Genomic DNA, 22,697 nt, shown 5'->3' with positions numbered 1-22,697 from the left:
TCATAATTGCTTAGGACCGGCACGAAGTTCTGAATTAAGATTTTTGCGTAAAAAGCCCGCATAACTATGGCCGACGAACGACCATCGTTGGGTTATCGTCCACGAGATCTGCTAATATCCATATAATGTCACGCACTCTCCATACACGGGTCGGTATTAACATCGTTTCACTCCGAAAATAAGTACTTATATCGCCGATACGATACGATACATAAAAGTTGCCATTTTAATCCACCTATAATTCGAAGTGTCACCTTCACCTACTTTTCCATAGCTTCGAGTCGAACCGGCGCACGATACGGAATCCGAGATATTCGCGAAACGAAATATTTGCAATTTAAAGGAACGCGCGAAACGTGTTCGGCTTTTTACGGTAACAATTTTTAACTAAGTTGTTATCACGGAAACATACGAATAACATACGATACGGTAATTCAGTTACCGCGTTTATTTGCGCACGATCATTTACATTTAATAATCGTCCGTCAGCTTCAACACCGTGGAACCAACTAACTAATTAGGCTCCTCTTCTAGCAATGCTGTAGAGTAATACTGCACAATGCGCGATTAATTTTTTTAATGCAATTACCACGGATTTTCGCTAGATAAAAGAACCACAGAGGATATTCTCTGAACACGGCGATCAGTTCGTTACGCCCTATTTTTGACAAATGAATTTCATCGTTCTAACGTGAAGTACCACCCAAAGAGAGAGAGAGAGCCGCTTAACAAACAGAGATCTTCAACCGCTGATAAGTACCACGTATGAAGGGCAAGAACGTCGAGCAAATCTTTTCATCTCTAGAAGGCAATATCAAAGGTAAAAAATGTTCCTCAAAGATAGCACCGCGTGGATTACGAGCTACAAAGCTGTACACACACCTATCTACCTTCGTATCTACATTGTGCCACGATAAAACAAAAGAAGATACACTACGCTTTAATTTATGCAGATTTATGATCTTACGAACACAAAGAAGAACAAAGGTACGTTTCATCCCTTAAATACATCGATACGTACATCGATTGGAATACTTCAAGCCGAGATTTCGTTCGAGTTTTCCTAGATAGGCAAAGGAAAGAGGAAACGTCCCGAAGAAACGATCAACCAGCAGAAGCGATAGTGTCAATGCGGTAGAAAAAAAGGGACAGTAACGGTGGAGGACGATGGAGAATGGGTCGAGGCTTAGGAGGGACCGTAGGTGGACGAACGCCGGGGGAAAGGGGACGCATGTGCTAATGAACGCCATTAAAAGCAGCGTTAATTAGATTGCGCTAATCAGATTGTCCCGTCCGTATCTGCTACCCTTTTTTTCGTACGAGCCCGCAACATTCGTAGCCGATGGTAGGAATGTGGGTAGGCTCGCACGAAAACCTTCGTCGCGATTATTCGCTTTTTTCCGATTCCCTTTCACCCCTCCAGCTCCCTCTGCCAACCCCTTCCCGTACACATATAGCTGCTCTTTTCTTTTCTTCCGTGAAATACTACGTGTTCCGACCACACTAATCTCCCCCATCGGTTCTAATAATATTTCTCCTCTCCCGCGTCAGGCATCTAATTAAATTTACAATGATCGCGATTCAGATCGAACCCCATGACGAAACAGTCGCGTGCATTAATTATGTTAACATTATGTTAACACGATTACGATTATAATTACTGCGATGCCATTACGAATCTTCCTCCCTTCGAGGCGAATTTAAAAAGCTATACCTTACGAGACAGATTTGAATCAAGTAAAATGAAAACTTGAGACAAGACTGTTTAAGGGAACGGTGCATGAACGAAATTAAAGGTAAAGGATGCAGTCCAATTTAGTTCGAGTATCTGTGAACAATTTGATGGAATGGTGATCCGCGGCATTAATTTCGTTTTCGATCAGAGCGAATCAATCCTGTTCGACAAGAACGAACATTTAACGCGATGAAGATCTCGGGGAAGCGTGGTTAACAAGACAAGCTGTCTCTCGAGCCTATACATTTCGACGAACGCAGCAACATTTTACAGGCGCGGCGCGATACTTTAACGAACGTATCATCGGCCAGAAGAAACTGGTGCGTATTTCTGGTCCCGTCGCGTGACTCCAGATACGAAGCCGCCTCTCGTGCACATTTTTCTTCGATTCCACGCCTATTCGGTAAATAGTGCTTTACCCGAGCGGCCGCATAAATCGACGACCCAGTGGTGCGCGGCCCGCGAATCCATATTCATCGTACAGAAGTGCATAAAATTACGATATAGACAGCTTCTTGTTTGCGCACAGGTTTGTATGCACGCCGACGGTCCGTATGCACGTACGAGGAGCGTGTGTGTCGCGCAGCGTGCTGCAGCCGGCTTGCGTTCACGTGTCAACGTGGACGGGCTGAATTATAGGTTCCTCGATAAATCAGATAGCGATTAATACCTATGAGAAACAGGTAGAAGAAGAGATCCAAGTAGGTATATACACGCGGTGTGTATCTTAATTCGCGTCCATTTTAAAAACGCGCGATACTGACGCGACTCGTCGAGATACTGTCCTCGAACAGAGTAACACTGCGATAGTTTCCCTGTAGACTTCGTTTGGGACCAAACATTGCTTCAACGATCTCTGTATCGTGTGAAAACCCTTTCGTAGACCCTTTAAAGGGCCACGGATCGCACTGGGCTGGCGTATTTGAAGATAATTCGAAGGTGTGAGCTACCCATCGTCTTTGACTATTTATCTGGCTCTTTTGTTGCCTCGTCGCGTTTAACGCCGCGAAATTATTCTGTGTAATCTATAAGGATGATACTGGATACGTTCTTTGTGAGAGTTTCAGATAACCGTTGTAAAGAAACGCGTTATTATATCGTATAGAGCTGAATACGTAAAAAAAATTATGAAACATGTTATCCTTTCTCTTTTAATAGATACATAGGACAAATTTTTGAGAATATCGATTGTAATCTATCTGTACGAAGACCGCTCTTAAAACGTAAGTGAGCGAGTGAAACGAAAGGTCCGTCTGGTTCGAGCAAAATCAAAACCCGAGAAAGTTCCGCGAAAACTTTTACGTCCGATCGCGCATCTATGGAATGCCGAGTCGATAAAGGCAGCGATTGCAACATTATCGTCGCGTACATTACAAAATTATTTACGATCAATAATTCCTTATCTTGTACAGCGGCGGCCATTAACGGGGCCCACTTACGACTTTACTGGCCGCAACGTATTACTGGCAACGTATCCCCGGTATAATAAGTGTTCCTCGACGTACGTACATTTCGTCTCTGTGTACGTAATATTTTAGATCTGGAAGTATACGAAATGACAATTGCCCCGCGATACAAAAATCTAACCGAGAGTCAACTCTGACCATTAAACGGAATTACCGCTGATAACAGCGTTCGTACCGACGATTAATCTTAACCAGTCGAAGCTAACGAAAATAACTGGCCGTACTTTCAGTAACGATCGAACTATCTTGCTCACATTCCTTCGATCTCCTAACTAATTCAGCCAATTCTCTGAACTTATCTTCCACCAGTTCCCACGCAATTACGGGAATGCGTTTCGTTGTAAAACAACTCTGACACTTTCCTTCGATCAGATTTGAAATCACGAGAGTTGCACAATGCGAAGAGAGAACATCGGTTGTCCATCACCAGTGACGAAACAAGTATCGCGCGAATTACTGAACGCATAACAAAACCCAGCGGACGATCCTCCTCCGACAAGAGTCCGACTAAATCAATCCTTTCGTATGCCGTCCGCGGTTCAGATCGATCATCGAGCTTACCTCGATCGCACGGAGGGAACGCTCATGATACTCTCTCGAAACGGTACGGCCACGGGGTGGGCAGAAAATGGAGGCACGGTGCGCGCGGGTCGTGTGCCACGTAGAATGGCGCGTTATTGGCAAGAAGCATGCGATACCCGCAAAACATGCATAAATGCATAGCCGTCTCCCAGATGCACGGGGATACCGGTTGAGATCCCCCGGTCCGACAAGACCAGCCACCCCTTTTTGCTCCCTTTGCGCAATCCCTGGGCCCCCTCGACTCCTCCAACCCCCGTATTCCTACACGTCGACTTGTTCGACCACCCCCGGCCCTGCCCCCGTGAAACCGATCGGTTCGCTCACGAGAAAAAAGAAAGAAAAATAAAGTAAGAAAACCACTTTTTTCCCAGCAACCGCTGGCCACCGTGATGCGCTTCTGACGGATGCGACTGACATTCGTTTGCCTTTAATTTGTCGATGCTCGTACGCGCGCTTCGAATGCCAGAGGAATACGTTGGAACGCTCTATATTCATCCTTTGCTCGAATCGCTTCGGTCAGAAAACTGGGGACGAACAGATGGCGAGGCAACGAGGAGTTTTTTTTTAAAGGTCCACGCGTGTATCTGAGATTCTATCTAAAACAGTGAAATGCACCTTGAAATTTCTCTTCGCCCGTGTCTCACGTGTTACGTATCGCGGTGGAAATCTTAACGTGTACGGATACCATTCTACATGTTTGCGAATGCAAATATAGAACTCGTGGAATATCTATAAACGGCACTAGGAACCTGTTAAGAGGGGTAGTTCCGTGATTATGATAGTTAGATCGGTGGATCTCGGTGCGTCCCGTCATCAAAGTGTTATTGAACCGCTAGAGGCAATCAGTCGCATCGGTCGATTGTTTCACGTGTCTCGACTCTTTCGAACGCCTTATCTGCACCGCGACAGCATACAGGAGAACAACTAGGATGCTCTGAATGCGCGCCACGTAGAGACATCGCCGCAAACGCGATCAGAAACGCACACCTACCGTCGCAACGCTAATCGCCGATTCCCTTTGCGTACCTGCTAAGCAATTCGCGCAACAATTATCCTTGCGAGCAAGGACCAATGAAATCCGCGCGATATTCACCCACTGGGAATACCATTAACCCCAGACTGGTGGGCTCCGAGCAATCGTTACGTAACTGGCGAAAGAAAAACGATTTTAATCTCGGTTAAAAAGATGCATACGTTGCACCATGGAGAAAATCTCGACGTGCGAGACAAAACTGAAAGAGAATCGAAGATCGACTACCAAAGAGTGAAAAGCATAGAGCAATACATCAACAATCGCTCACGATTATTGAAACAAACTAGAAATGTTTCGAATGTTAGATTGCGTCACTTCTATATAACGCTGTACGACGATCAACCGAATGGAATGTTTCGGGAGGATACCAAAGTTCCTTTTAACCGAAGTGGTATCGCAGGAAGATGAAACACGCCTTTCTTTCCCGGCGATAAACCGTTAAGCTGGTAGGCCGAGGAGTAGCACGCAGCTCGGATATCGAGAAATCGTACGAGCCGGTGAAGAAGCGAAAAAGGAAGACGAGGAAGGCATGAGAAGGGCGAGGAGGGAAGGTGAAGGCAATTAGCACACGCTTGTTATGCCAGCCGCGAGGAGAACGTCCGCGATCGCGAAATTCCTGACGCTTAGGCGCCTCCCTTGATTGGCAGTTGATGCTCCGTCCGGCGGACTTTTCTCAAGGCGGTTCTCGTCAAACGATCGCTCGTACAGACTGACGGCCGACCGCCACGTGAAGACACTGCTTAAGATCGGGAGCTTCCACAGTTCCCTTGTCCTTTCGCGCGCACGCGAATCGCATTAAATGCCTCGCCGTTCCCTAACTACCGACCGATCGACTCGTGTCACTGAATCTCGACGACGCTAACCCGCTTCTAATTTAAATACCTTAAATACCCTCCGACTGGTACGACCAGTCTTTCGTGCTTCGAAAGAACCGACCACGGCTACGACCGTAGTCTGCTCCATTTAAAGGATTCTCCTCTCGTTTTCGCAATTTTCGTGTACTCAAATCGTTGGTTCGAAGCGAGGAATGTCGTTTCGTACTCGAATCTTTCGACTCGACGATTCTCACGTGTCATTGTTCGATGCAACGACTGATTAATGACCAATTTCCAGGAAACGAAAGACTGATCGTGGCTGAGGAAATTGTATAAGATCCCTAATCTACCGTTGATACCGGTTTTCCAGCAAGCATCCGGCAACTTCGCGACGATGAGTCAACTGGTAAAGGATACTTGTTCGGCGTACGTCGTTTCGCGATCCCACCTTCGCTCTCTCCCATCGATCCGAGACTTTCTTAAGTGGTAATGGACGAGCCGTGTCTGTACTCCCTCATTCGTCGCGGTGGTTATCCTGCTTCGATATCGATACACGATTCCTCGTACGCCTATCTGTCCTTATCTGTCCTTCCTGTGGACGGGCTCCTTGCCACTAATAACATCGGCAAAGAATCGTGCATACTCGTTACTGCTTTTTTCGAGGGACGCGGAAACGAAAGGTTCGAGTTTCTGGCAAATTTTATCATCGATAATAACGATACGTGTGGTGGCGAGTTTCGGGGGTTTAGAGAGGGGGTTTGCGTTTAAAATAAATTGCGTTCCCCGGGAAGGAAGAGGGAGTGAGTAACGCGCAACAGAAACCTTTCAATAATCCTGCGGGACGAAAGATAAGCTGGAAAAACGAGCAAGTATCAAGCGAACCGATGGAATCCTTCTTCCTGTCGGACCGCATTGCGCTGGCCTTACTCACGCGACTCACACGATACACGTGTGTATCGAAAAGAGTCGCATCGATTATTCCTGCGGATATTTCCTTCTCTCTTGCCCTCTCTCGTCCTCTCTCTCTCTCTCTGTCTCTCTATGACTTATTCATGGAAAACGCAGGAAACTTTGTACATTTAACCGACACATATGTTACCATTAATATTCGTTACGTAAAAGTATTGTATGAACTCCATTTCCTTATTACCTTCGTTAACCGTAACTGATTTACCAACAGTGATAATTAACTCTCCATAATTCGTAATTAAGAGACAACTAATTGATACGAATGTCTCGTAAACGAGGATAGAAAGAGAAGTAACGAGCGAAATTCATTTAATTTCCTTAAAAAGGGGAAAATTTAGTCGCAAATGACCGTAACACGCGCAGGGTACAAATAAACTGCAGGCTAACTATTGTGAACGTTCCTGAACCGACTACGCACCTTTCGCATTTAACGACTGATGGATTAAAACGATGAATTAAGAATGAACGTTTAGAATTCTGTCTAATCAATTACGAAAGGGCGGCATCGATGCACAATGTATGCGCGTTATCTTATCTGGAAACGGATTGGCAAACTGCGCGCAAAAAGCACAATTACCGAGGATTAATTTCTCAATTAATGAGTCCTGACGGGTCGGAGGCAGTAACGTCGCGGGTGTTCGCCACCCTATCCGCGTAAGCGTACGCACTCTCTCGCGAACAGCAGGTATAGTCCCGATCGGAGATAACGGGACAAATTTAATTAAGCCGCACAGAGAAACCGCTCCAATCGATTTGTGACAAGATAAACATTTCCACTGTGCACGATTCTTGTTAGTCTTCGCGCGGTCTTCGTGACAACTGTAACGACGTTCCGTTCCCTAGCCACGACTCGTTTTACTTAATTGCTCGTTAATGCGAGGCATAATAATTACGATCCAGAAAGGAATTTTGTAGGCCATTCCGAGTAACATCTTCATTTTCAATTCAGCCTAGCGTTCGAATAAGCGAACCAAAATTGTTTCAAATTATTTAAAGATGTTCAAAATTAACGTATCGATATCAAAGTCAATCGTATATTTCACAAAAAAAAAAAAAATGATAAAGTGAGAGAAAAATGGTTTAATGGAAGAAAAAGATCGACTCGACTTTCTCCATCGACGATATCATTGAAGTAAACCGGTGCTTCGTCCAGTACCATACGAAACGATTAAAAGGATAGGCAGAAAAGTCTCGTTTCTGCAATCTCATTTGATCGCGGATCAAGGTGTACGAGAGGCTCGCGGTTTCACCTCGCGAGTCGTTTTGTGCGTTCTCACAGCGCGAGGTGATAAAAACGAAGACGAAACGAGGCATGTACCTTTAGCAGGGACGTATCACGCTCTGCGGGGTACCCCGATCGGTCGATTCAATTATCGAGATCGATATCTGCCCTGGCCGTGCATAAACGGACGCGTGTGCCAGGCACTCCTTAACTTGAAACACCTTATACGAGCTGTCCGCCCCCTCGCGATGACGACGACGATCGCGATGATTAATGACGTCAACGGACCAGCCAAAGTAACGGCCATTAACCACAAATGACGGTACAAATGTTTAGCGTAGCCCGACACCGCGTGAAAAAAAAAAGGGTCGTTGGTTGTCCTTTTTCCCTACTCGATCTTCCGATCTCGAGACTTTGCCCCGCGTCCTTGTCGTTCTGATCGTGAATAAAAATGAAAATCAGGTATCGCAATGCGATGGAATAAAAACGCGTCAACTTTAACCTATGCGTTCGTCCCTGTATCTAATATTTCTTTTTCTTCGAGGAATGGTTGAACGGCTCGTGTAAAACTGGGGGGGCTGAATTTGAGATATCGCGATCTTTACTTGTCGTCGGAACAGCAACGAGTTCAGAGTACGGGTTAAACGAAGGACACGATGGGAGCACCGTAAAACAATTGGCGCGGCTCTGATTCCGCGACTTCCGATACCGGCGATAAACTACGCGGAGTGGCAGAAGGGGTAGAGGGTAACAGTGTTGGCCGCCCCGTCTCGATATTTACGGGCTACAGCCACCCGTTTTCGCCGGTCTTATCGCTCTCCGCTAGAATAGCTGCAGCTAGGTGCATCGTACACAACCCCCGTACAACCCTGCGAAACGGTCATCCGACTCCGCCACCCTTTCCTCCGCGATCCCCCCTTTCACGGGACACCTCGCGTCGGCTCTGCTCCTTCGATCTGCCACGCGTTCTATCTGCATACCTGTCCAACTGATCGTTACGAGCTGAATTTCTTGCCTCGCTGCGCTTCGATCGTTTTCAGAACAAGGATACTCTCGGATTTTCGAGGAGAAATTAAGCTTGACGAATGTACGCGCGAAACAGAAACTGATGAAGACTAGTAAATAATAGAGCACGTAAAGTGGCGCGTGAACGTCTCCAAGAATAGGGGTAGGGAAGAATTTTATCAGGCTGGGTATATATTCGCATGGTTCGCGGACGTGAACGGTTAATAGAGGACGAAAATAAGCGACGCGCGGCACGGTTAACGTTGCTCGTTTAATTGGAGAAAGGCGACGCTCCCCTATAGCACGTTATCGCGTTATCAGCATGGCCGGAAAAAAGCCTTCAATGTCTACCTCCAGGACAATTCTTCTTCATATCGGGACGTGTGACCAGACGCTGGTGCCGTGTACGTACACGGATGCATATAAATGTCTGTGCGGCGCGGCGCGGCCCGCCTCTCGACCATCGTCAATCCGATAAATTCGCCCTTTCTCCGACCGCCCTCGCAGTCGTTATCGTAGCGGCAATGCTTTTCCAGACACCGGAGAAATAGTTCTCCAGATAGTAGAGGAAAGTGTGCTTTTTTTCCCAACCGTGGCCCCGCTTCCCTGATATCGCCAACGATTCCGTATCGACCGAATGATTTCTGGCTCGAAACAAACGATGCTTACGGGTGTAAATGAACGCACGATAAGCCTCGCGATTTATCAAGCCCCGCCTGCCGGTGAAATCGTGATTCTACTTAAGAAATTTCCTACACCCATCCATGACTGACTACGGATCCTGCCTGCATAACCTTGCGTCACAGATGGAAATGCCGTGTTTCCTAGCATCTCTCCGTCGGAGGTAACGGAACGAACAGACGCAAATTGCAGGTTCGATAATGTGGATACGTTGCTAGTAAAGTATGAAACCGTTCGCGTATAAAATCCACTGACGCATCGTCACACTTGTATTAAAATGTTTGTTATCGTGTATAATTATAAAAATTTGATAGCGCGGCAATGAAATGCAGAATTTGGTAGAACGGTTAATTAAAGTCTCGCGCCAATACGTTTTGCACGTTTTGCGCGTTGGCGAATTTCACCGATTGATAAGATGTGAAGCAAGACGAGTTTAATACTTTGCTGGTAACATATCCGCAGCTACGGAATTCAATCTTCAACAATTTCTCCAGTGACTAGACAGGAGCCGATAGTCCGCGACTGACATTCCTCGATTACTCTTTTACCTTTTCCCGCGGCGCGTGCTCGCCGAACCGTGTCCATTTCCATTTCGATGCCCCATTGCGGGCACCTGAACCAACCCGAATGCCAAGTCCCCTAATAGACCCGCCAATCGATCAAGCAATCCCGTCATACTTGGTCGTCCCTTTCAGCTCGGTTGCGTTTCCTTGCTCTATTAAGCATCTCATCGAATTGCACAACTCGCACCTGGAGATACATCCACGTTCCCCGTACTAAATATCCACCATAAACGCACACTGGCGTACGCATTCAGTCTGAGTGCATACACGGATAATAGAACCGTCTCTGGCGAGGGAAGGTATCGGTATGACGGGGACGCATCGAGGAACTAGCGACGGTTCTCGCGTGACAATGGAGCAAACAGGCAACGAAGCTTTCTACTTTTGCGCCTACGGCGCGGATAAAAGCGACGGAGCTTCCGTGAAGCCAATTGAAAAACGCCACAGCACCGGAAGCTCCTCTTCCTTCTCTCTCTTTCAACTCTCTCTCTATCGGCCTGGATCCAACCCCGCGTTGTCTCCTCTACCCGGCGCTTTCTCTCACGCCTCTGAGACTACCTTGATATTCATTTACGAATCAAACCGCGCCCTACCCTCCCACCGTCTCCCCGTTTCTGCTGGTTAGCTACCCGGCCCGCTGTTGTTCCACCAGCCACTTTTTGCCGTTTTGTTAAACGTTACGGTAGAGAGCGCGAGTAAGCTCTTATCGCGGCGCGCAACGATGCGGCTACATTGAGGCAACCGCGACAAGGAAAACTCGGCCCGACGTTAACGGGGAAATTATGTTAATCGTAGCTGAGGTGAATTAAAATTTCAAGCTTCTCGCGCGCGCCCGCCGCGCAGGACCCCGCGTTTCGCTTTGAAGCGATTTTTTGGATTAACAACGCGTGCCAATCCGATTGGGTAATTAATTGTTTCCTTTTTTTGCCAGAAATTTTCCTCGCGAGGAACGCGGTTTCGCGCCATCGTTTAGACGTACAGTTTTGTTCTCTTTTTCGTAACAACCAATTAACAAATGACTGTACGTCTGAATCCGTACCAATTAAAGCACTTATGATTTACTTATATTTTATAATGTGATTTTCGTACAAATTTTGTAATTAAAATTACTTCGATAATTAGATGTTCAGCGATTATTAGACCTCGTCTACTTGGCCATTATTATACGCTCGCCTGTTATCGCATCACGCGATCTGCCCGATGTATAATCGGTGGAAACAAATTTTTGTTGCGAAATAAATTTTATCTCATCTACGAGCGAACGCGTATCTGGCTCGAAGGGGATGCATTTTCGTACACAGTCGCGTGCATATGCACATGCACGTGGCACGTAAACAGCGCATCCGATGCGATGGCGTACGAGGAAGAAAGTTGGAATATGCAGGAGCTGGACAAAAACTAAAACAGCAGAGTGGCGTGATAAGGTGCGCGCGGTTGCACCCCGGATACACCCCTATCAAACTCTATCCACCACGAGCGCTCTAGGCCGCGTCCCAGGGTCGGCCATCGCGCGTGTTCACTCGGAAATTTTCGCCTGTGTATCGTAAAGCTCCTCGTTTCAAATTCATTTTATATCTTATTACCATACGCTTATAACATATACACAGCAACGTACGATTGTAATTTGGAAAATACGTAACGAGAAAGAAGGTTGCCTTCACTTGTCGCGGTATTCGTTTTCTTTATATTTAACGATAAACATCCTATTACGAACGATGGAACTTAATCGAATATATTTCTCTCGCGAGCTCTTCTTCGATACGACCAAGGATTAGCGACGAGTAAAAAGTCGATAATGGATAGGGAACGAAATTCGATAGAAGTTGTGGAGAACTTAAGCTGCGTCCCTGACTTCGTTACCGTATAATTACGCTCGGATAGCACAAGTTTTTCCAAACTGAAACGGTGCTACTTTTGAGGCTTTTATCTGATCACTCCCTCCACCCACTCATCCTTCTCCATCGTATCGTGGCGAATACAGGAAAGCCACCCTTTCGTGATAGCGTACCTCCGCTTTTCTTCGTCCTGTCTCCATTTCAGCTTACCCTTCCGCCGGTTCCGTTTTGGCATCGAACCAGTTAACGTTCGCAATTAGATACCGCAATTACGAGGTAAAAATATCGTGCCGATTGTCGGTGGAATCGCGGCGATGAATAAAATACGGCCTCTGGTAACGACACATACTCGCTACCTAAATTCGCTGCCAAATGATTCAGCGCATGAAGACGAACTGTTTGAAAATTCAGATTTAATCGTGTTTCCCCTTCTGCCTCTCAAAGTGGAGGCACGTGTGAACCGCTATACACAAATTTCAAACATAAATGAAGATATATTTGAAGTATCCCGTACTGCATTCGGTAGCCTTCGTTCCTCGACTCTGACTCACATAAATTCCAGCTTTAACCGATAGCGATCTAATCATCCCAACTGAAAACACAAAAATTCGCTTAACCAGCATCGAATATTCACCGTCGTCCTGTGGCACTACATCACGGTTCGCAGTGAGTCATCGAAACAGGCTGATGACGTGTGCATTATCAGACTGAAGCCGAGTCAGCACCCAGATACTAACTAATTCTAAAGTCAAACATCGGAACGAGCGAAACGGAGGCCAAGTGTGACGCTGGACGGTTCTCCATTATACGGGGACCAGGTTGTCCTTCGCGGCTAAGCGAGTCCTCATCAATCGTGCCGTTTCGTCGATTCGTCGCGGCGAAATCCACGAAACGCGATGCTACGACATCGAGATCATTTATCTGACCAGGATGGGAGAAGACTGATGCGAGGGGGACGGAAGAAGCGGAGGCGTTATTATCATCGACACGATACATCATCCGCGGAGACGACTTTTGCCAATCTCCTTCCACGAGGACACCATAAGCACCAGCCGAAGTGAGAAGTCATCCTGCATGAAAGCGGCTCCGAGTACGTGCCCTGTGTCTCTGATTTCATAATTTCCGTAGGCGAGACGTGCGCCTGCCTGAGTGCAGATGGAACAGAATTTAAAGAGAGAGCGAGACAGAGGGCGAAGGCGAGGAAGAGAGGAGAGAAATTTAATGCGAGGCATCGACGAGCTCGGAAGAAGGCCGGACTTGTATAAACGAGAATGGACAAGGAGATGGATGAACTTTGGACGATTCCAGAGTGGATGATCTTGGCATGTCGCGTTTGTCATTGTTGGATCGAATAAGTTGAATTACATTTTGATCCTTTTTCAGGGATTATAAATACGCGGGGGATGAAAGCCGTTAAGAAGTTCGAGTCAAGAATTTTGTAATATTTTAAGGTTGTAGGAACCTTGCGAGACGACGGTAATATTCCTACTATTATAGATCAACTATCGACCTGATGGTTACAACAAAGTTTTGATTAAACTTATAAAGAATAAAGACAGAGAATTATAGAAATATAAGAAATGATCAGAGCGATTAAATTTCAGAGCACAGGTGTTGAAAAATTGTTCGCAAACTTTCTTTTCCAACATGATTCGGTAAAATCATCATGATGCCCGTAATCTCAAGAAATTAATTTCGCGAGTTCCCTCGCGACCCACTTTCGATCTCCTCCATACCTGCGCCCGGATACGATCGGTCTCTATCTCTCCCTGTTCACAACGCGTTCGCCAGCAATAAGAACCAACTATCAGCGAATTAATCAAGGGGCATAATGACGTTTATGGGACAACGGGACGCAACGATGATCGTTTAACGACTGTCGCTGAAACGCAGCCGGAACATCAATCACCTCAAACAACTAACGCTCCTCCTCACAACTAGCCTCAGCGAATTAAAAAAAGGGAAAAAAGAGAAACAGAAAAGAGAAAATAAGAGACGACCCAGTTAACTTTACAATTCCACGTTTATATATACTCTCGCTGACACTATAATATTGAGGAACCTCAATTTCCCCTAACATCATATTAGAATAACCGCGTGAGGACCTCGCGAGGAATTAAAAAAAAGCATAAGCCACGACTAAATTGATTTCAACCATTAGCATATAGCGACCATTACCAGCTACTAAGCTGGACCAAATGAAATTAATAAGAACGTTCATAAGAAGTGCAATTCCATTGCGGATACAAGTTCCCTTCTTGGTGGATTCTCTCGAACCGTGGTGGAAACTCATCGAGCCACCCGACGGCATAGAACGGTTACCACCGACGCCACGGCGAACGAACGGTGTGGGTGACTTGGATAAAGGAGAGAGAGGGAGAGAGGGAGTGAAGAGATGGCTGGATGCTTTTAGAGGCGCTTAAGTAATATAAATGCGAGTTAAGAGACGCTGCTCGACGAGCATAGGTAACGGATGACCGCTGTATCTCATTGTTTTCATTTCCTTCGGCACGCCGGCTAGCTGTAAGACGCGGAAATGAAGTGCGCCGGCTTGCCATCTGGAAGGGAACAGAGCGACGAGAAGGAGGGTGTAGGAGGGATATGGCTGGCTGAGGGGGCGGACACCGTTCATCCCCCTTTTGCATCCTGCATGACAACGAACCCAGTATCCTGCCTCTTCATCACTCCTTTCACGTTCTCTCTCCCTCTCTCACACTTTTCCCGGTTTCGTTCGCCACCCTGCATACGATGTGTGCGAGAGACATTCCCTCTGGACGGTTGTTCTGCCCCTGTGTGCTTACTTATATTGGTACGCGCCTCCACCGCGTCCGTCCGGGTGTTTATAATGCGGATATAACTACGCACGCGTGTTCATCGCCCCGTTCCACAAGAATAAATGGCTTCCAGCCTCGTTCCGCGGAGGCGCGATTATCCGGGTCCCTTTTTTTTCCATTTCGGGAAGAATCAGAGGAAGGGCCGGCGCGAGCTGACTTTCCCTCGACCAACAGCGCCTCGATTGAACCAGAAAGAACGCGATAACCAAGTAAAGGGAAATGGCCGTTGCGGTTTGTCTTTTCACACTTCTAGGACCGGCGTAACGACTTCCATGATCCGACCGCCTCGACGCCAAGAGCACTCTCGCGGCTGTTCGCGAGAAAGCCTAGAGGAATTGCGGACTCGTAATTCTATTTGGGCGGCGTCGATGCCTTTGGGGAGCAGAACGGAAAATTGACAGGAATAGCTCTCGAAATTGATACTATCCTTGAGAGAATTGAACGATTTATAAAGTATTAGCGATACTTGTTACTTAAAGCAAGTTCGACTCGGGTGGTAAAGCCTCGACTAGTTATGCCGGCGAGATAACCTGTGAAACTGGTCATTGGCCCTTCAGCTTTTCCAACTGACACGTTTCGTTTTATCCTAACTGTCGATCAGCTACGGGTATGTAGCAGGCAGCGAGATCCCACGGCACGTGACAACGATGCAAACGACTTATTATAGCTCGCTTCGAGGTGATAATATTATAATATTGAGGTCGGCTACGCGGGTGTGGCACTCGGAACGTTCTCGTGCCTCGCGTTTTCTGCCAGGCTATGTCAATTCCACCGTTACGATCGCGTTTCACCTGACTTCGCGTTTTCACCGATCTTACCCGTTTATCGGAGATTATTTATCAAATGAGCAAGGCGGAGAGAGGTATACCGCGCGTTCTTTGCTTTTGGCCAGATCGACCGAGATAGGATTAAACGCGAGAATAAGGGGAACGGTTAAAGGTACAACGCTTTAACCCTCATCGCGAGCGAAAGTTTCCCGGGAAAACCTGTCGAGGCAATTTTCTAGACAACGTAACATTTCCCTGCGATTAACCTGTTGAGCATTACGAACGTAAGGCTCGAGTTGTGGCGCAGGAATCGGTCTCGGTAATCTGACCTATCAACAGGTTACGTTCTACGCTACTTGCGCGGATGATGGTCCGCCACGTGTTATAATTAGGCGTTTCCTTACCAGCTAACATCGCGATCAGATCGATTTCGCGTAACTTTGCAACGTTCGCGATACACTTCGCTGATACCTCTAAGTAAATGAACTCGATCGAATGGAACCGACTAGGCCACGATCGAAGCGATCAAGTCGTCAGACCGTGCCCCGTGACAAATATTACATCGACAGGGATGAAATCGTTCCGCCCTCGGAATGGGAAGAGGAGAGACTCTTCCCGGTCTTTCGAAGATTAGACTCGGCGCTTCACTCCGGATGCATTGATACGATCAGCCTCTACTAACGAAGTCACCCGGTATACCTGCACGTGGAACGGGGGTGGGCAATCAGCGACGATCTCGTGTGTCTGTCCAGTGTACTAACTTAACGACCATATCAGATAATTTCTGATAGCTGTGTAGAGGAGCACACGTACACATCCACCTTTCTTTTTTCATTCGTCCTGCCGTCCATCGGTTACAATGAATCATTACCATGCTTATAATTAAACCTCCTGCCCGACGCGTTTGATTCTACGCAAAACGATTCTCGTTTGTTGCGTGTACGTACGTGCGTGAGAAAAATATATAAAAGAGTACCATTTTTTTTTTTATAAAATGCGTATCAACCTGAGAGAGTTAGAGTTACCACTCCATAGAGAGTACACACGCTCGTATCTTTCTAACGCGACAGTTCTTAATTAGATTTTCACGGTGGCGAATAAGGGGAAATTAGATAGCGAAGGATCTTCCACCAACGAAGCTGGGATACCGTCAAAACTTTTAGATAAACATTTTTTAACGCGCTCGCAACGCATAGTGATAAAAGAGAAAAGCTCATGGCACAGTTTCAGCAGCTACATTTTCGGTATGTTACGTAGCGACGGGATTCTTCTAACAATTAGAGACGGCTTAGCGTCCACGGTGCAATTGCGCTCGATTTCTCTCCATGTACGAGCAACGGCTGTTCTTGGGATAATTGTAGGAATCACGAGTGAATGCCTGGAAGCCCAGCATCGCGTAATAAATTTCTGCACCGCGCTCCTACGCCAAATACGACGAGCTGAAATAATTTATTGCGCCAGATACAAGACTGGAATATTTCATACGCGTTTAATTATCTGCGCTGTACAAGAAGCACATCCACTCGGAATTCCGCATGCTTGTGCGCGGCTCTGATTGAATAAATTCGTGAAACCTTCGTTACCGAATAGGAGCCTCTACCCCGCCGCGCAATTAATTATTTCACCGATTTACATAAGACGCCGCTTGTAATCGCAATCGCGGTTAATTATCTCTCGCCATCGTTCGATATTTTCCTTCCTTCCCCTTCGAACACACCGCCTGATCCAGCCAATTCACTTAGTGAAACCCGCGAAACGATCGAACGATAAAACCGCGCACGGTATCTGGCTCGCGGATCGCCTCTGCTATCTATTAGTTAACATACAACAATTGTTTTAGACCTTGCAGAAAGAAAAAGTTACGTGCCATTAATTTGGTAAATGGAAGAGAGAAATCGACACTTTTGTTGCGAGGGGTGAACGCGCGTAAAAAGCTTCCACTGATGTTTTCTACAAGATATCTCGAAACAGTGGAGGTTTCGGATGTCGAAACATCAAGATAAACAACATTTAACAATATTCCAACAATATCTTGGAATTATCGATAACATTTCGATACCATTGTCACCGAAACATAGTCGCATCGTCTTAATTCTGTTAGTAATTACCCCTAATAGCATGTCGGAATCACGCTTGCTCCGAAAAAAAAGGAACCCCTGCGCACCCTCGGCTTAAACCACCCTACTCCATGTCCGAAACACGAGAACGAGGACTCAATTACTCCTCTTCACGCCCATCTTAAGCGCTCCTCTCTCCTCTCGCGTGCGTTCGTATACATATACATACATAGAAGCGTGATATCGCACACCTACACACACCTTTCCATAGCCGCGAAAGGCGAAGCTTGGTGGCTGATACGCGTGTGCGTGTACACGCGAGCCAAGAAGTGGGATACCAACTCAACTCGATTGGTGGGGGTAGTTTGAGCAGCAAGGTGGGGGTGCACGAGTCGAAGGTGCCCGTAGGTAGGGTCGCAGAAGGGAACGGAAAGAGACATGACGAATGGAGAGGGGGTGGCGGTCGGCATCGGAGAGGAAAGGAAAGGGTAGAGCGTGAATTAACACCTCTACCGCGGCATCAGATAGCGCCAGTGACTCCCCTTGCCCTCGGAGAAGCGTCAGCGGCCCCCTTTCGCTGGTACGCGGGTAGAGGGGAGGTGTCGATGGCGGGGGGGGATGGTGGGGGCGGATAGCATGCGGGGAAAGGGAGTTTATAATTGGCGGCGTGCGTATACGAGCCGGAGGCCTCGAGGAAGAGAAGCCAGAGAGCGAAGCGGAGGAGAAAGAGGCGATGCCAAGAAGACGAAGTAAGAGAGGCGACGAAGAGATTTGTTACCCCAGAATTCTCTTACACGCGCGCCTCGAGTCGTACGCGCGCATACCCGCCAGGATTCTTCTCTCGCGTACGCGCGTATCCCTTTTTTCGCGCCCGCCGACTATTTACCCTTTTCTCTCCATTTTTTTCGTTCAGGACCGCGGCTTCTTTCGCGCCTGAACGCCCGTCTCTCCTGGACTTGTTAAGTCGTTAAGTGGTCGTTACCACTCGCGCGAAGGACGTCAGGTGTGAATGGGCACCGCGGAACTTTGACTCGCTCCATGCTTTTCCTTTTGGGTAATACAACTCCAGGAAGATTTAAACGTTCCTACTCTAGTAGAAGAATTTCAAGCGGCAAAGATTGCTGGCTGGATCAAACGAATCGCCGTGGTAATGAGTTAGAAGATGCCACGGATGCACGTTTAGGAATGCGCTAGAACTTCTTTCCTCGACCTAATAAATGGAGCAAGGCTTAAGACCATTGACTGACTCCAAAGCGTCTTCCTGCGCGGTTAACAAGATCGCGATCAATTAAGATCGCGAGACGAACGTAAACCACCGATCGATATCGCGTGGACGTGAAATTTGGCCAATGACGGTACGGAGGAGGGCTGGCAACACCTCGATCGAATTTCTTATCGAACGCCGTGCGAGAAACTTCCAATTCCGATTTGCCAAATACAAGATAAGCGACAGATAACTCAGGATAAGCCGTGGAAGGCTGGCGATGCGCGCAACTACATACCCCGCGACGAACTTTATCTTTGGAGCTGGGTGCGTTTAAACGGCTCGATCCTTGCGGGACGAAGAAGACGCGAGAAAACAAGAAAAAAGGGAAACGAAGTCACGATGACAATTACGAACAAATATTCGCAGAAAGGGGAGAGAGGGGTGGAACCGAAGGCGGGGGCCCGTTTGCAGGTGCAGCCCGGTTTTAACGCAACCACGTTATCGGACGGCGGTATCAGGAAGCGCGGAAACAGAAACGAGAAACTAGAAAGTCTTTGTCCCACGACGGTGATAGCAAGCAGCGGTGACGTTAGAGGTGGGTATAGGTAAGTGGTGCTGGTAGCTGGAAATCCAATGGTGCCGGCGTACGTGTGGGACACGGGGGAGTAGGAGGGTGAGCCCGAGGAATAGGTAGAGGTACCTTTGATAAGGAGACATTAGCGACCCGTATGTGATACCACGGTGTCCGATAAGCGACACACGGCCAACGACGGTTCTGTCTCTTGTTCGTGCGTTCGCTCGTTTTTGGCGGCAGCATCAGGAACGTCTCCTCTAGGACGTCGTTTGGCGTCGCGAAAGTAGCGCGACTTTGAGAGGGGCATCCAAAGAAGTTCGACAGAGGCCTGATGCCGCGTTATCCCTTTGAGTTATCCTTGGAACTTCGATACTATGCGCCGCTACCTTGACTCCAGAGCCATAAGCACGACGCGATGACGCTCCTTTCTCCAGACGTAGAAGGAAACGTGAATTTCAAATCTAAACTCGTAATCAGCGATACGTTCTCGCGGCGACGTTCGTAATTGAAATTCAATAAACGCGCACACGGTAATGCAACCCCCCTCGTTACGTCAAGAAGAAAAAGTGTGGCCCTGTAATCGGTCGCGGTAAGCAGGTGCGAGAGGCCGTTCGCACTGGAAATATACGTGCATATGTATATATATCTTTAACCGTGGACGCTATCGTATCGCTGACCACAACGGTAACGTTCTCCTATCGCACCCCTATGTTAACTGAGAGTTCTCACCGAGAGTGGTTGACGTCCGTCTTTCGCAGGCCAGAACACGGTCCGATAATTTCTCTAATCTAGTGGAAGGGAGACAATTAAAACTATACAGGCATGCCTGTTGAGACAATCGACCTCAACCTGGAGAAGACTAACGATGCGGTGAAGAAGAAGATAAAAAAAAAGACATATCAATGAGTACCGATAGCCTACAACGAACTTGTACGATCCAATTAAAATTAAATCTTTACAAACGAAAGGATTCCACTTATTTCCCTCGATCCTTTCGCAATCTTTTTCCGCCATTAACATACAGTCCACAGGCGCAGCTACATCCGTTCGCAACACAAGACACTCGCCCCAAAAATAATCGTAAATCATACGGTCCGTAAGACACCGTATATTACTTCGATTGCGTCTTCTGTCGCAAACGGTAATCATTCTCAATCCTTCTCGAACGAAAATATCCATATGGACGCCCCTAAGATCGTAATCTCAGCGTTCTCGACCAGCCGATTTCCCCATAACGCTTGCAGCCGAGGTCGAAAGAACACGGGGCCCGGTATTATCCGTTGATCACCGTAAAAAGTTGCGTTTTATGCTCGCCATAAACCATACACATCACCGTTCTCACGATACGCCGCGTACGTGTACGTACGAGAAGCAGCAGCCTTCTCTGGTATCCGGACCATTTCTACCGCGTGACAAGGTGTCTTGGTGGACGTGTACGGTTAACCACCCAGGAAAACGTGCGAACACGAGGCACCAACACCCACGCTGGCCGTGTCCTCTCTGGACAGTGTGGTCCGCCGGTGGAAACGATTCTCTCACAGGTATATCTGCCAGCCAATCGAGGCGTTCTCTCGCCTATAATGGCTAGGTGTCCATTACATCTAGCCTGCCGCGGTGAAATAATAAAACGCGCCTCGAACGCGCCTGGTCTTCGCGATGGATGAAAGGAGTGGGAACGGAGAACGACCCCTCCGGGATATATGTGTATCGTGGGCACACGAGTAGCCGCGCGGCCGCGCGTAATTGAATCAATCGACGATTTACTACCGACTCGCGCTGCCCGGAGTGACGATTAATCTCGCGCGAGCCGCCGTGCAAAATATGCTGTTATTTTCATTGGCTCGTGGGTATTTATGAAGATAATCGATCCGACCATCGTAATTGAGTCCGCACAGGACACCAAAATATCGAATACGGACTAAATTAACCCTTCGTTGCACCTGGCAAAAAAAAAATTTGCTCCGCACCATCTATGCGAGTACAAGGCAAGATACAAAATTTCCGCCTCGCGATATCGCAGATATGAATTTCACAAATCCGATACTTTGCTCGAGAGAAGATAAACCGAATGAGAAAGAAAAATTGCAAGATGCAACGGAGAGAGAAATCGATATAAGGAGGAGAGATAGAGTAAGCGAAAGGGAGAAAGTGGGGGGTGGAGAAGAGAGAATACGAAAGATTCCCTCGGAAGCTTCGATGAGCGACGTGTTATCAAGCAACTCGATAACGTTCATCCTTTGAACAGACGTCGGGAGACAGAAGCCGAGAGATCGACGGTTTGGAACGACGTTTCGTCATCTGTTTCCTCCTCTACCCCGTGCTATGTGTCTCATGACCGTTTATTTCACGTCCTTCTGCGTTGAACCGCCTGTGCGCTCGCGAGAAGAGAAATCTGGACGAGACTGTGATAACAGAGATCGTCAACAAATTTTGTTCGTCCAAGACGGGAAACGAACTTTTAATCGTCCGCTTTTTCCCTCTGCTATCGCGAAGAATGACACTGCATGGGAGATAGGCGACGTTTTAAGTGAAATGGCAAAACAATGATTGCGTTCTAAGATATAGCCAAATAACAAATAATGTTTCTAGGTAATGATGAACTTTTAAGAAATCATAATCTCTCAATTATATCATTGCTACAGAAAATGAGAAAGATTACGTATATTGTCAAGATGTTTATTCCTGTCGATGACTGCATAGATAATGACCTAACCCTGCATGCATATCGCGAAATACCAGTACCAAACCTAATTCTCCTTATAGTTCCATCTACTGAAACGAGGAAACCGAGAAAGAAGGTGGCTTTCAGTGACTTAAGCTCGTGCCCTTTATCGTTCAACCTAATAACCTAGTTCACGACACCCTTCGTTCGTTATCGCCTTCCCTCTTTATCAAGTATTGGGATAACGGTGGCTAAATGAAAACTAATGCTTCAAAAATCTGCATTCTCCTACAATATTTTTCTCTGCGTTCTATTTACTCGTTTCTCCATTTGTTTTTATTTGTACATGAAAATTTCGACACACAGCGAGAAAAGCTTATCGTTCCTATCGGCGGTTATCACTTTCGCCGTGATTTGAGTTCAGTTTGCAAGCCGTATGACGCGCAAAAGATCATGGCTTATCATCATGCGCATATTTCACAATAGTAATCTCTGTGCGCGTCGATAAGTTGGTATCACTTTTGGTAGAGGACAGTTAGCCGCCTTTTATACCGGAAGGCTGCCATCGAACGTCCATTTGCGAGCATTGTGCGAGCAAAGTGGAATCGGCACTTTCCTTATTCTATTATCGAGAAGAAGTAGCATACGAAAGATACATGAAAAAAAAAGAACGGAGACACGACGTGCAGT

General features: G+C 47.1%; 1 protein-coding gene across 2 annotated transcripts in view; it reads right to left on the bottom strand.

Moving 5' to 3' along the window:
- Positions 1–22,697, bottom strand: part of Ush (Zinc finger protein ush) — a 179,183-nt gene that overhangs the window by 137,390 nt on the left and 19,096 nt on the right. The window contains exon 2 of one of the 2 annotated variants that reach the window (XM_076907980.1): positions 10,057–10,258. The exons of the other annotated variant lie outside the window; for it this stretch is intronic. Within the exon in view, the coding sequence (XP_076764095.1) occupies positions 10,057–10,099 (43 nt within the window). The 5' untranslated portion in view covers positions 10,100–10,258. The remainder of the gene's footprint in view (positions 1–10,056; positions 10,259–22,697) is intronic. 2 annotated transcript variants of the gene reach the window in all.

Source organism: Xylocopa sonorina, chromosome 17 (genome assembly GCF_050948175.1).
Source record: "Xylocopa sonorina isolate GNS202 chromosome 17, iyXylSono1_principal, whole genome shotgun sequence".
Classification (NCBI taxonomy): Eukaryota; Metazoa; Arthropoda; class Insecta; order Hymenoptera; family Apidae; genus Xylocopa; species Xylocopa sonorina.
The sequence above is the reverse complement of the archived record's forward strand: the minus strand, read 5'-3'. Positions and strand labels throughout refer to the sequence as shown.